This window comes from Canis aureus, chromosome X (genome assembly GCF_053574225.1).
Source record: "Canis aureus isolate CA01 chromosome X, VMU_Caureus_v.1.0, whole genome shotgun sequence".
NCBI classification, from domain to species: domain Eukaryota; kingdom Metazoa; phylum Chordata; class Mammalia; order Carnivora; family Canidae; genus Canis; species Canis aureus.
In genome coordinates, this window is record NC_135649.1 from 114,324,885 (window position 1) to 114,340,430 (window position 15,546).

Below are 15,546 nucleotides of genomic sequence, written 5' to 3' on the forward strand. Positions count from 1 at the left end.
CAGAGGAGTGGCCTCCAGGGAGGGAAACTCTAGGAGGCCGATCAGGGGGAAAGGAGCTATAACGAAAACAAACAAGAGGCTACGTTTCCGCCGCTCCCCGAGCAGGGGCCAGTGTATCTACCCCGGCCCTCGGGTGTCGGCCTCCCACTGCCTCCCGACTCCCCCCAACCCTGCATTATATCTTACTTTGGCCCGAGTTAACACCCCGCCCGGCCTGCAGGCGCAGGAAGAGGGGGAATCCCGGCCTCCGGAGCCCAGTCTCCGCCTGGGGGCAGTCGAGAAGAAGGAAGCCGAACTCCGCCTCTCACTGTGAACTAGGAACTGTAGACCATTCGCACTTCCTTTCTCGGCGGTCCATGGGTAGGCGGAGTCGTGGCCCACAGGAGACTTTCCCACGCGCCTCGGGGGCGGGGACCGGTAGTGAGGCAACAGAAGACAAACACGTAGGAGCAGGAATTCGGCGCGTTCCGCGTTGACCCCGCCCCTCCGCGAGGCCCGCCCAACGGAACGGCCCAAGCCGGGAGTGCTACTGCGCACGCGCCGTACTCTGGCCGGAAGCTCCTCCCTCCTCTCGCGAGACGCCAACACCGGACTCTCGCGAGATGCCACCGCCGGACTCTCGCGAGGATCGCTCGGGGAGTTCCGACCCAGGGGGCGCGGCGCGGCGCGGCGCGGGTCGGCCTTGGGAAGTGTGGCTGTTGCGATTGTCGGATTCTCGCGGCAGGTAGGAGATGGAGTGAGTAGGGGGCGGGAGCTTTCGAGGACATCCCCGGCCCCGCGCGCCGCGAGTTGTGGCTGTGTCTCCAGCCCGCCTGAAGGCGGCGGGGTCGGACCTGTCCAGTCCCCTTTCGGCTGATCTCATCACAGGCCACCCCGCCAATGCACATCGCGTTTCAGCCCGCAAGCGTCGGCCAGCTCAGGGCCTTTGCTTCATTTAGCCTTTCATCAGGTCGTTCATCTAACTGGGGGCTTCTTAAACTTGGCTGCAGTATTCTTTGGAGCTGGAAAGTTCTTCATTGACGCTGTCCTGTGATGGGAGGGGATTAATCGTCTCACTGGGGCCTAGCCTGGTAGTTCGTGTGTGTGTGAGAAAGTGCCTAACATTGACCCGAATAGATTCCCAGGTAACCTCAAAGGAGCAGCCCTGAGCTTGATCTCTGGGCAGCTTGGAATAAGTCTGTCAAGTCCAGCGCTCATTACTGGGCGCTCGCGTAGGTACTGCGGTTCGATCACAGCCCGCTTTCCTGCTACAGATCGTTGTCTCAGGCTTATCAGCACCAGGTCCTGGCCGTCACTACCAGTTAAATAGAAACTGGCTCACCAGCGGTAACCTGTTTGCCATCCCTGGTTCAGTTCCTTTTCCATTAGCCTACATTATATCTGAAGTCAGCGCCTGCTGTAGCTCACTCCCCACCCCCAGAAAGACCTTTTCCTCTTCCCCCCTCAGTTCCTTCAGTAGCTCTCCCCAGAGCATTCCTTACTACACCCAGTTCACAGTTATTAATCCTTTTAAAATAAGCTTCCCAGGGCAGTCTGGGTGGCTCAGCGGTTTGGCGCCTGCCTTCAGCCCAGGGCGTGATCCTGGGGTCCCGGGATCAAGTCCCACCTTAGGCTCCCTGCGTGGAGCCTGCTGCTCCCTCTGCCTGTGTCTCTGCCTCTCTCTCTGTGTCTCTCATGAATAAATAAATAAAATATTTTAAAAATATAAAATAAGCTTCCCAGAAGGAGGTATGTTCCCTGGCAATATGATTATTTAAAAGCACATTATCTTAATGCAGGCCAGAGTTGCCATTAGCTTTCTGCCCCCTTTTAGAGCTTGTGAATAATGTAAACTTTTAAATCTAGTAAATAAGCTGCTCTGAACCTAGGTTTCTCATCTATTGTACAGGGTTTTTTTTTTTCTTTTTCTTCTTTTTAAAACACGGGACTTGTTTTTGCATTCTCTTAAACTCTATCTTGTTACTTTCACCTACGTTCTCTTAGCCTGGAGAAGTTTTTGAATCCTTAGTGTTGCCTTCCAGTGTCTTGACTATCCCAACATATTATCCTTGAACAGGAGAAACTGTCTCCCACTTACAGATTCAAAATATTGAACAGGACTAGGTTAAGGTCAAGCTCAAAGGTTCCCTAGAGACCCCATGCTGTCAGCTGACTTGGAGAACCTTAAGTTCCCTGAGCATGCAAGTCAGGTGAGAGTGGTCCCTCACTCAACAAATAGCAAGTGCTGCCTGCCCTGCCCCGCCCCGCCCCAGCTCTGAGGGTACCAGGATCTTAAATTCAAGCTATCCGTCTCCACTTCTCAGGGAGATACCAGGTTCCGTCGTAAAATTATTTGCCATCTCCTGGATTTCTCTTCCAAAACAGACAATGTAAGTTTGGCAAGACTTATTCTCACATAACCGGTACTTTATGAGTGAATAACCACTTACTCTATTTTTGTCTGGGGATTCAGGTTAACGAAGTTAATGTAAAAAAAGCTCCTAGCATGTTATCTGACTGGAGACTGGCATTAATGCGTGTTTCTCTTGGGGTTTTAATCTAGTCCAAAAGTAGCCAATTACAGAAGAGAAGCCTTTGCTTCTGAAAATAGTAACACCTCAGATGGTGTAACTTTTGTTCCTGAGATTTCTCATGTTGCTGATTAGTATAAAATCACATTTGTCAATCCAAAATAGAAAATATGTGGAGACTTGAAGGCCCATATTTATTGGGAGGGTTTTGTTTTGTTTTTTTAATATACCTGTCTTCAGGTTCACAATGTACCTAACTTTGTTTTCGTCACAGTTGCTATTTAAAAATCAGGCTCTTTGAGATAGTTCAAGTTCAGATCTGCATCCTTGTATGTAACCAGCTGACCTTTCTCCCCTTTTTCCTGATTGTACTCTAAGGCTTTTTTCTTATTTCACACATTTCCATTCATTTTGTGCTTTTGCCCTTCTCATGCCAGCCTCACAGATACATGGTCTCGTTTTTTATGTTCATCACTAGTTAGCGTCCTCTTTTAGTTCAAGGTAGTCCGGAGCTCCTATATCACCACTTTGATTTTTTCAGTTGTCATGCACTCTCTCAAGCGGTTTCCATCACCTAGCCATCAGAGGCAGCTGCTGTTTTCATCCCAGGTGAGTGTCTTGGCGCCACTCCATTCAGTCAACAACTCCAGTCTCTTGTCATGGAGAATTTTTTCATGACTGCCTAAACCTCAACTTTTCACAAAGGTGTTGTTAATCACTTCATCAGACTTCATCAGGCCTCTGAGGCTGAAGGCCTCAGCACTAGAAAGTTCTCTTCTGTGTTGAGGCTACTTAATCCCAGCATGCCTCCCACTCCTGTATTCCAGCTTTCCCTGGCACTGTCCCCACTATTGCTCCCCTCCTCGCAGTTCCATTCCATAGGCATGGAGTGCTTATTAGGTACGGAGCTCTGTGGTAAGCCTTAGAGAGGCATGCTAGGAAAGAAAAACACCTACCTTAGTATCCCTAGTTATCTTCCCATTGGTGCACCACTCTCCCCCCCTCCTTTCCTCCCTCCAACCTTCCACAGCGCTTTGAAACCCTTGTTCCGTGATAAACGGGACACTCCCTTTGTCCTTAGTCTCCTACACACTGCACTTACCTTTTTTTTTTAAACATTTTATTTATTCATGAAAGACACACACACACACACACACACACACACACAGAGGCAGAGACACAGGCAGAGGGAGAAGCAGGCTCCACGCAGGGAGCCCGATGTGGCACTCGATCCCGGGACCCCAGCATCACATCCAGAGCTGAAGGCAGGCGCTCAACCACTGAGCTATGGAGGCGTCCCATGCACTCACCTTCTGTGAGCACTTTGAGTATTTCGTTTTTTCTCATTCCTACAGCTTTTTCAGCTCTGACGTGTGTTATCTGCTGCCATAACAAGATTGAGTGGCTTAAATAACACAAATTTATTACCTTACATTGAGGTCCACCACGGGTCTCTGTGGGCTGGAATCCAGGTATCAGCAGGAACGTGTACCCTTGTGGAGGTTGTCAGGAAGAATCGGCTTTGTGCTTTCCAACCTCTAGAGGCCACTCACCTTCCTTGGCTCCTGGCCCTTTCTTCCATCTTCAACACCAGCTGCATTGCAGCTCTGTGACCCTCCTGTCCTTGCACTTTCTTGGGCTTATCTTCCCTGCCTGCCCCCTTTAAAGACCTTTGAGATCAGGATGTGGACAGAGCAGGGCGTGCTATTCTGGCTACTACCGCGTGTTAAAATTGACGTGTTCATTTCATCCCCTTTTTTCCCTTATTTCCTTTCTTGGTGAACAGACTCATCTTGATATTCTTCAGCTTGATCACCTCGGTCAGGCATTTGGATACATCCTTGATTCTTCCCTCTTCCTCAGTTCCCCAGGCTAATCCATTGCCAGGTTCTGTGTCGCTCTGTCCTCCACACTTGGAGACCTAGTCTTCTTTGGAGATACTTGAAGGGCCGCTATTTTAGGTGATAGGGAAATTGAGCAGACACACACACACACACACACACACACACACACACACACGGCAGTTGCTTAATTTGTATTACAGCCTGGAGTTCTAAGTAGTACTTGCTCTGTGGAGGGAGGGAAGGTAGAAGAGGTTGCAGAACTTAAAAAAAAAAAAAAAAGCTTCAAATCATTGTTACAGAGCCCTACTGTCTGATACAGTAGCCACTAACCACAGGTGGCTACTTAAGTTTAAATTTAAATTAATTAAAATTAGAGTCAAAAATTCAGATCTGCAGGCACAAGAGCCACCAGTGGCTATCACTTCAGACAGTGCAGATACAGGTGCATCCCCTTCCTGAGACACTTCACCTTCCAGTTTTGCCTATAGAATTAAATACTTATATGAGTCCTTCGGCTGCTGTGAAACCAAATTATTGAAAGTTCAGTTTCTGCCCAGCAGGAGCATTTATGACATAACCTTTATGTGGTATTTCCTTTGGTTCCCTTTCGGTTTACCCTCACCCTATTATGACACGATGCAGGCATGGGAATGAGGGCTAGCTTCCTTACATGTGTATTGTTTTCTGCTACTTCTTAAATGTTTGTACTGAAGAAATTGATCCCTTCCCTTGGCAAACTCCAGCTATGAAACCTATTCCAGTTAATGACATCTTGTCAACTTTGTTCAAATTTAAAGCTCCCGTCCCTCTCCCTCTTGAGAATTTCTTTCAATCTTGAGAATTGTAGCTATTTCTCCTAGTTTTGCGGAGCTTTCATATCATTCCTGCCTGTCTTGTTATTCAGTTTTACTGTTTGGGCCTTTTCCTCATCTATCCCTAAGACTCTCCCTGTAAAGGATCAGATGGTCTCTGTCCCAACTGCTCAACTCTGTCATCGTGTTGTTGGGCAAAGGCAGCCTTCAGCAACAATAAAAGGATGGGAGGCCAGATATTTGGCCTGCAGGCTGTAATGTGCCAATACCAGCCCAAAATAGCATTTTAAATCCTATTTACCTCGTCATGCCCAAAGAACGTCCTATTTGCCCTTTCTTCCAGTCACGGGCCTTCCATTTCCAGAGTTAAAAGTGCCAGCTCTGCCTTGATTTCCTTAACAAAAGGTTGTATTCATTAGGAAATACATTTCAGATTTTCTGATGGTCTCTGTGAATCAGTTCTAGTGAGGCTTGAAGAGCCCTGGGCTCTGACACACCTCACCATACATTCTCTGAGATGGTATACTCAGTTAACCAGATTGCTGCCCCACATGGAGGCCTTAAGAGTCAGTCAGCACATCTCCATGTGCATGTGCTCCTCCATGTTGTTCTAGGTAACATGCTGAGCACCTCCTATGAGCCAGATACCGTGCCTGGTGCTTCACATGCATTGTTGTATAATCCTCAAAGTCACTGTAAGGGATCTATGATTGTTACCTCTATTTCACCGAAGAGGAAACTGACACTGGGAATTTAAGGACTGTGCCTATGGTCACGTTACTAGAAAGTGGCAAAGCTAGATCTGAACCTAACTTTGTCTGATTACAAAGACCCTGTGCTAAAATACATGCATTCATATATGAATCCTTCTACCCATCCAGATTATTGTGCTAAAAGCCATACAATCCCTGATCCCCCTCCAAAATGCCTCCCCCACACTTTCTCTTCATTTCCTTAGCAAACTTATTAACAACAGTTTTAACACTTAATGCCTTAGATGTCTTTCTCTTTGGCTTATGGTTTCTTCCATCTTTTCTAGAATACAAAATTGTGTCTTCCTTTCTTATTTTTTAAAGATTTTTTTTTTAAGTAATCTCTACATCCACCATGGGGCTTGAACTCATGATCCCAACATCAAGAGTCACATGCTCCACCGATTGAGCCAGCCAGGCGCCTCATGTCTTTCTCATGAATGTTTGAGGAAGCATATCATAGGCTCCTGCATTTGCAGAGACTTAAATTTGTAGCAGATGGTCTTCAAGTAGGAAGAAGACAAAATCAACACCCTTTATTAATTTTTCCTGGTGTTAGTGCTAATAATGCTAACTGGTATAGAGTACTAAAAATATGTGTTATTTTCACTTAACTAGGAGCTACATATTGAAGACAATGTCTGGAAGCTTCTACTTTGTAATTGTTGGCCACCATGATAATCCAGTTTTCGAAATGGAATTTTTGCCAGCTGGAAAAGCAGAATCCAAAGTGCGTATGGAACCTTAAAAAATTCTGTAAGAACTGTTATACTGTTGTAATAATAATAGTGTGGCATTATTTTACAACTGAAAGAGATCTGGACAGATGAGGTAACTGGAATCCACCACAACTAAATGAGGCTTGCTCTGCAGTCCCACAGGTTGATAGAAGCTCGCCAGGGAACATCCTCTGAGTTGCTGATTCATCCTTTAATTCAGCACACATTTGGCACATACTAGCAGGATGCTCAGGGTCTGTTCTCTGATATGTAGTTCACTGTCAATCATTCCGAAAAGCTGCTCCCTCAGCACATAGAAACATAGTTCACCTGGAGCGGGCCTGGAAAAACAGTTGTTAGGACTGGAAATGCCACGAGAGCCCATTCTGTCCAAGTGAATTACCTTTTTCATCAGAACATACATAATAGGTCCACTTACACCTGGGAGGGTTAAAAGAGACCCTTGCTTCCATGTCCTGCTGCCCTTGAGAATATGGCAGTTTTCAGTGACCTTCTGCACCACCTACTGGCTGCGTGGTGCCCGCATGCTGTCCTCCCCAGTGACATCACCCAACTTTCTTTTTTTTTTTAAGGTTTGTTTTATTTATTTATTCATTCATTCATTCATTCATTCATGAGAGACCCAGAGAAAGAGAGGTGGAGACACAGGCAGAGGGAGAAGCAGGCTCCATGCAGGGAACCTGATGCAGGACTTGATCCTGGGTCCCCAGGACCACACCTTGGGCTGAAGGCAGCGCTAAACCATCAAGCCACCCAGGCTGCCCAACCACCCAACTTTCTTGTTGCCAGTAATGTTTCCAGAAAAACAAGCTTGGCTCAAGAACATGCCATTCAGAGTAAACGTAGAATCCTGAGATGAGAATACCTGGGGCCTTTCCACCTTTCTATACTAGTCCATGTTGCTAATAAATTGCTGACAGGTTAAAGTGTGTTTTTCTCAATTCCAAAAATAAGCTTTAATGTCCTTTAAGACAAGAATTGATTTTTGAAATTAATTGTAATGCATAATGTCCAGTGTGTGATGCTTTTCAACTATTTAAATCTTGCCACTAAAATAAGATAGAAATTGGGTTAGGGTATTATCAGGTGGCTTTGCTACATTTTTTCCACACATTCCTGTGAGCACACTGCTCCTTTAAAACTTTGTATTGAAGCGTCTGTGTAGCAGCTGTTGCTTTGTGGTACAGGGCTACTTACATAGTTTCTGTGGACCTGTGGTAGGCAAAGCTGTGCGTATGAAAACGCTTTGTTGCACACTTTGACCATGGTTCTTTCTCCTGCTACCACTCACCTTCTAAAGCATTTCTACATTTTTCTTCTAATCTCATAATTGATCATCCATGTAAAGTGATGGAAAACACTGCTGTAAGCCAGACACAAAATACATCCATTTCTCTAAGGATTAAATTAGCTTTGTCATAGTGATGTGATGAAGTAAACATGCCTGAACTGTACAGGGGATTCCAAGGCAACTGGCAGCCTTCCTCCACCCAGTCACAAGACAGCCTCCTCAGCAAGGAGGTCATATTAAGTTTCCTTTCCCAGGGCTGTCATCATAGAACACACAAACCGGGTGGCTTCAAGTAAAAGCAGCCCATTGTCTCACCGGTCTGGAGGCCAGAAGTCCAAGAACAACGGTTCAGCAAGCCAGGCCCCCTGTGAAGGTGCTGGGGGAAGATCTGTTCCAGGCCCCTCTCCTAGCTTCTGGAGAAGTCTAGTCTTCACATGGCCTTCTCCCTATGTGTCTGTTTCTAAATTCCCCTTTTATAAGTACACCAGTGATACTGGATTAGGGGCCATCCTACTCTAGTGTGCTAAGTACATTTGCAATGACCTGTTTCTAAATAAGGCCACATTTTGAGGTACTGGGTGGGGTGGGAGTGGTTAGGACGTCAACATAAGAATTTGGTTTGACCCATAACAGAAGTGTTCTTTGACAAATTTATTTTGTTTTTTGTTTTGTTTTGTTTTTTTAAAGATTTTATTTATTCATGAGAGACACGGGGCGGTGGGGATGCAGAGACATAGGCAGAAGGAGAAGCAGGCTCCATGCAGGGAGCCTGATGTGGGACTCGATCCGGGTACTCCAGGATCCTGCCCCAGGCCAAAGGCAGGTGCTCAACTGCTGAGCCACCCAGGCTTCCCGAAAATTTTAGTTTGAAATAAAGAATTCCGGGGATCCCTGCGTGGCGCAGCGGTTTGGCGCCTGCCTTTTGGCCCAGGGCGCGATCCTGGAGACCCGGGATCGAATCCCACGTCGGGCTCCCGGTGCATGGAGCCTGCTTCTCCCTCTGCCTGTGTCTCTGCCTCTCTCTCTCTCTCTCTCTCTGTGTGTGACTATCATAAATAAATAAAAATAAAAAAAATAAGAAAAAGAAATGAAATAAAGAATTCCTCAGGACTAAGACTGTTCCAGGTTGTGAATTCCCTTTCCATATTATGGTGGGACAGTCCCACCTCCAGGTAAGCCCACGAGGACATTCAGCTCTGACAGGACTGTCTCCCCTTGAGACAGGTGACTGCTCACAGCTGGGGCTGAGCATGGCCTCCTGCCACTCCCAGATCCCCCCTCACATAAGCTTCGTTCACCTGAAAGAGGCCTATGCCAAGCCTCAGAGTACCGCCTCCTCAGCTGTCTCCACTGCTCATCAAGTGTCCCTGGGCCCAGTGAAAAGGCCTGCCCTTTTCCCCTGCCGACCCTGAGATCCACGCCAACATCATTTCTGTGTAGCTCTCCTTCACCACCTCCTTGGCTCTCCAGCCTACCTAAATTGCTGTCCTTTAGCCATAACCACTTACAGATTTTTTCACGTCTTTCTCTAAAAAGATGTGAATGTCTTTAAAGCAGAATCTCTTTTTTTATAACCTACTATTCTTTCCTCATGTGCTTAAATGATTACCAAATTTGGGAACTTCCTTCTTACAAAATTAAAAAAATAATCTATATAGTTTCTTGAACACATTTCATTTATTAAGTCACTGGCTGTTTCTATTTGCTGAGTTTTAGATACCAAATTAAAAAGACTATGATGTGAAAACAGTTAAGATCTTTTGTAACCCATGATAGTAATAAATGAAGTGAAAGCAGAAGATGCCATCCCACCCCCAAGAAAACTATGTATACAATTTCCAGAATAAAATGCTGGCATTCTTGATGCTGTCTGGAAAGTTGATCTGGTGCTACTCACATTGTCATCCAGGATGATCATCGTCATCTGAACCAGTTCATAGCTCATGCTGCTCTCGACCTTGTAGATGAGAATATGTGGCTGTCGAACAACATGTACCTGAAAACTGTGGACAAGTTCAACGAGTGGTTTGTTTCGGCATTTGTTACTGCAGGTCATATCCTTATCTTTTAAATAAAGATCTCTAACTAAAGGTTGGGGTAACAAACTAGAACAACAAAGGACATAGATGCCAGACTCCAAGTCCGGACTTCAAAGTGTCAGGTAAAAATTGCCACTTAGAGGGCTACTTTTTTTTTTTTTTTTTTTAGGGGAAAAAAATACCCACATTTTGTTTAACAGATAACTTTAAAGCCAAGTCTCATATAAAACTAAAGTTAACCTGAACCATAAGGTTGGTTTTACTTTGTTCTGTAGTTATTTTTTTAAAAAAGATTATGTCCTCTTAAAATGAAACTAACCTAACTTCAAACCCAGTTTATATATTCAGCTTTTCCATCACCAAATACAATGCATGTGACTCGTTTGAAGGATATTGTATCACCTGACTACATTTCTATTAAGATTATACCTTAATTCTTTCACATATGAGATTTATTATGCTTCATGACATAAGACAAGAAGATGGAATAAAGAACTTTTTTACTGATGTCTATGATTTATACATAAAGGTATGGTATGTTCTATAACTTTTTCAATGTGATTGTAAAAAGGGGATTCTGACTTTGACAGGAAACTGGCCTGTTGCCATAACTCCCTCGTACTGCTGTTTTCATCTCCTCCAATCAGAACAATCCCTGGAAACTCCCTCCTCAGGCAAGTCTTCACTGCCAGGCTACCATGTATTTAGGACAGAACTCACTGTAGTTACTTTTAAATTGGTTTCAGTTTCCCCCTTTGAGCACAGATGGTTGATTCTATCTATTAGGGAACCCTAAAAAGAGAAGGAAGCAGGTTACAGAAGGAAATTGCTTCATAATTCAATCTAAAATGTTCTCCATCTACTTTACAAGTAAGTTACAATGCAATAAATATAGATTACAAACTGTCAGTTTACCAAATAGTCACTCAAGGAGAATGGTGCCACTCACATAGATTACAAACTGTCAGTTTACCAAATAGTCACTCAAGGAAAATGGTGCCATTCACATTTCTTGATAATTAGAAAGAATAAAATAGTACTAGGATGTCTATGGTTAAAATGCAGTGCTAACAGTATGTTCTATTAAATGTTTTGTACTTAGACAAGAGTTTTTGCATATCTGCACAGTAATATTCCTAGTCAGAATTAGCAAATAATATTTAGCCCTCTAAGTTTTCTCACACACATTATGATATTACACTATTTAAGAAACTGATCACTTAGCCTTGTGTTAAAAGGACAGTATTAACCTAATTGCTAAAAAAAATTGCTACATAAGTGCAACTTAATAGCAATGTAGTATACCTTTTTTTTTTTTTAACTATGGGCATATGCTGGATTTTCAGTTTTATGTACCACAGGGGATTGAGCCATATATTTATAATTAATAGGAGTACATTACTATTTCACACAAAGGGTGAGTCCTGAAAGTTCATTTAGCTTACATTGGCAACACTTATCATACCACCATTGGTTTTGCCACGGGTACTTCTCAAACACCAAGACCCAAACCTCCTCGAGGGGGCGTTACTCTTTACCCACGGAACGTTTTTGTTGAAACTTAATGTGGTCTTCAGACTTTTGTTTTGGATGTCTTTGATGATTTGATTTAGAACTTTACAATAATTTCCTTCTAGACATCTATGATTTGTTAGCCTTTGTACTTTGACAACCTCACTAATACCTTCTTCTTTCCTAGTTTGCAATGAATCCATTTTATGAACCCAATTCTCCTATTCGATCAAGCGCTTTTGACAGAAAAGTTCAGTTTCTTGGGAAGAAGCACCTTTTAAGTTGAATCTGGAAAAGTTTGGAAATACACAATGTCACTACAATGGGGTATTCTCAGGAATGTGTACATTGTAAGTAACTTAATTAAATAGCCTGGAAAAGTTTACTTCTAGTCTAAATTTATCTAAACTTAATGAAGTTTCTTGTATATTTCAAAACAGTACATTCAGTTTCTTATGATTATCAACAGATCAATATTTGCTTGTGAACAGTGTTATTTATAAACTCTTTATAACCTTGAAAATATCCTTATTCTAAAAATTAAGAATGAGCTTTTGACTTTACTCAGATAGTTTGATCTTGATGTCACAATCCAGAACCAAATGTCATTGTCAAGATTTTGCTAGACAGATTTAAACCTAAAAGTCTCTGCAGTAGGGAATGAAATTGATAGCATGTACATGGGCTTCTATACGTCTAGAAATAGTTATAAAATCACATAGGCAGTATATATAACACTACCCAAGAAGCCGAAGCAAGCAGCTTTTGCAGTGCCAAATGCCACGAAGCCCCCCTCTGTCAAAGACTGGGAATAGTGATTCTGCTAAAAATCTAGAATCCTAGATCCATATTTATAAAATGGGAAGCTGGGACCAAAGTGACAGGTTATGTTCTTATATTGCCTTTCCTTCAGACAGTAAACTGAAAGTTAAGTGAACCTGTTGATAGTTCTACTAGTAAAAAGGTGGAAATCTGGAACTGTAAACAAAAGTTTATATTAACCTTTGCATTCTTGGCTTTTTTAGGCTGTACACCAAGGGGTGGGGAGTGGCCTCCTGTAACAAGTGGGATCTTACTATAAACCACTAAATGTCCACTTAAAAAACAAGTACTATAACCAGATATTTTCTGTGCTAATTGTGAGCACTCAATTTTGTTCTATCCTGAACAACTTGAGCAAATCATTCCAAGTTCGGTATCAGACCCTTGTGTGAAGTTGGTGTCATAATTGTTTACCCCATTTATTTATTTGATTTCTTAAATAAAGATGCTTGTCCAAGAGTGTGGAAGTTCAATCGAATTTTTTAAGTGTTGCTCACCCTGCTACCGCTGTTTTAGTCCTATTTCCCCTATTGAGAGTCTACAAACTATTATCTTAACCCATTTTCCAGAATTCAGATCACCTCAAACTAGGTGCCAGAGCTTTGGGAGCAGAAAGATACTCTGCTAGAAATCTAGTAGGGGTTTCAGCCAGGCTCACCGGAGAAACCGCAGTGTGTACTTAGCGGATACAGTTTGCTCTGCCCTCAGTAAACACATGATGCAGAGAGCTGCCAGCAGCAGCAGCAGCATGTTTTCAGCAGGAGGTTGTAGGGTACCTTGCAAACCATGATCCTGTCCTCCAGGCTTGTGAGGGTGCGATGGGAGCAAGTCACACAAGCCCTACGTGAGTATGTTACCGTAGCCAAGTACCAAATGGTATGAGCGACTGCGTCTTTGAAGGAGCTTGAAGCAAGTCCAGTGCCAAGTGTGGGTGCGGATGGGACGTCAGATGTGAGCTGCATTGGGAAAACACATGGGCCAAGAAAGGGTGGACAAAAAGCAGCACTGGGCACGTGGATAGGATGGAACCAGGACTGGTAGGAAAGCTAAAAAGCCAGCAAAAGCTTGGATCTGGTAGTAGGTGATGTCACACAAGGTTCAGGACCACAAGAGAAATGGGATGATGTCACCAGCGCCCTGGGCATGAGGCCCCACTCAGCATGTGTGTGTCAGCACTATGTCACTGCTAATCTATGTCAGCATTCCTCAAGGGACCCAAAGAATGCACAATTCTGATATTTACTAGGACGCTTCACTGGTGCCCATGTTTCCTGTGTACGTAGAGAGACCGTGGATTTTGGCTCTGCCCATGCTACACTCATATTCTTTCACTTTTCAGGCACAGCAGCCCATTCTGGTTGCCAGTTCAGTGGTGACTTCTCAAAATCCACGGACAGGACGCAGGTCCACTTTCTACTTCACACGTCACTGCCCCACAAGCCACTGGTATTGTGAGAGCACTGGTGTCCATGTGTCATGATACTAAAGGGAAAGCAGGCACACATTTTTACAGAAATGTAAAATTTTAAGGAACATCTAGTACGTTTTAACTAATGTTTCACAAGGCGACAAAAACATGACCCCACTGACAGAACTGTACTTTGCCGTCTTCCACATTGCACTTTGTATTTGCTACAAGGGCTTCAGACGTACAGCTGTCTATTTTCCAAGTTCAGTAGTTTGCTTTTTTCTTAACGCTGAACTGTCTCAAAGGCTTTACGTGAGTAAACTACAGAAGCACACGTTGTCACAGAGCCAGCCTGGCGCCGTGTGGTGAGCACGGGCACTGCAGGCGACGCTGGGGCCTCTCCTCCCTTGGCGCGGGGTGGCGGGGGAGGGGTGGCCTGCAGACATTCCCCGCTTCTGCTGGCTTCTTGGGGACCTTGCAGCTGCTTCCACGGCTCCTGCTACCTCGGGCGCCAACTGCTTTGTTCCCAACTCTTGTTTTTTCAATATTTCTCATCTTTGTTTAGGTAATACGAGCCGATCAAAAGATCTTCCTAAAAACCCAAGAGTCCTATCTGCAGCTACCTTTCCCTTCTTGTTGAAGAGCTTTTCCCATCAATTAATTGTAGTCTCTGAAGGCCGAAGTGATGGTCAGGTTTCGTTCCTCCTTAGTTGTCACATTTCAGGACTGTGCTTGGTCAGCTAGCCCGTTCATGGATCACCTGGAGTCTCGGTGTTAAACTGGATTATTCTCCCTTCCCACCAGCCTGTCTTTTTACACACATGAAGATCGGTTCCCTTGACCATTTTTTGCCTCCTAGCTCTAGACCTCTTGAATAGCAAGGAATCCCTGAGTATTTAGCTGAAAAAAGGTTACTGAAAAGCTGTTTTTTTTTAAAAACCAGCAAAGTATGTTTAATCTATACAAGAACCAAATATACATTATGTAAATACCCACATATGTATTATGGGCTGATATGTGTCCCCAACTCATGTTGCAGCCCTAGCCCCCAGTCCCTCAGAATATGACTGTATTTGGAGACAGGGCCCTTAAAGAGGTGGTTAAGAAGAGCCCATTAGGGTGGCCCTAATCCCATCTGACTAGTGTCCTCGCGAGAGGAGGAAATTTGGGACAGAGACATGGTCATATGATAAGGGGGTGGGGTGCTGCACACAGAGGAAAGGTCATCTGCAAGCCATGGAGAGAGATCTTAGGAGAAACTAAACCTACCAACACCTTGATCTTGGACTTACAGCCTCCAGAGCGATGAGAAATTCCCACTGCTTAAGCCACTCAAGTCTGCATTCTGTTACGGCGGCCCTAGCAAACTACTACAATATGCTTTCCTTACATACTAAGTATCTAGCTTGATACCTAAGAAATGGACACATGCTGCCTCCAGGGACAGGAACTGAGTGACAAGGGTAGAGATATGTCCCTTATGATTTTGAAACGTGACTTGTCTATTCAAAAAATGAAAAATTTACTAATACCCGCTATTGAACCTGTGGGAAACTGGCACTTTCGTATACTGCTGCTGGATGGATGTGTGTCACTAGAGAATGGTTTGAATAAATTGGTAAGCATCCGTACAAGCATCCGTACAGCTGAAAATTGAGGTAGATATACTATAATCAAAGTATGTCTACATATATTAAGAGGAAAGAGCAAGTCACAAAACAATGGGCACACTTTTGATTGAAAAAAACAAAGCAAATCCCCTAGAGAAAAAAAAGAATATAGAATATACATCAACCTGTTAGTGGATTCCTATTTT

At 44.0% G+C, this 15,546-nt stretch overlaps 2 protein-coding genes across 8 annotated transcripts in view; one reads left to right on the forward strand and one right to left on the reverse strand.

The window, feature by feature from the left end:
* The window catches only part of OFD1 (OFD1 centriole and centriolar satellite protein), a 54,148-nt gene extending 53,354 nt beyond the window's left edge, over positions 1-794 (reverse strand). For 2 of the 7 annotated variants that reach the window (XM_077887462.1, XM_077887459.1), the window contains exon 1: positions 187-794. The gene's annotated coding sequence lies outside the window, so the exon portion shown is untranslated. The remainder of the gene's footprint in view (positions 1-186) is intronic. The other 5 variants (XM_077887461.1, XM_077887458.1, XM_077887455.1 and 2 more) reach the window with 5 other exon arrangements.
* On the forward strand, positions 567-12,781 carry TRAPPC2 (trafficking protein particle complex subunit 2). The gene is made up of 5 exons (XM_077887473.1): positions 567-724; positions 6,537-6,648; positions 9,859-10,002; positions 10,431-10,517; positions 11,688-12,781. The coding sequence occupies exons 1-5, from the start codon at positions 603-605 to the stop codon at positions 11,784-11,786; spliced, it is 564 nt and encodes a 187-aa protein (XP_077743599.1). The 5' UTR covers positions 567-602; the 3' UTR covers positions 11,787-12,781.
* The last annotated feature ends 2,765 nt before the right edge of the window (positions 12,782-15,546 follow it).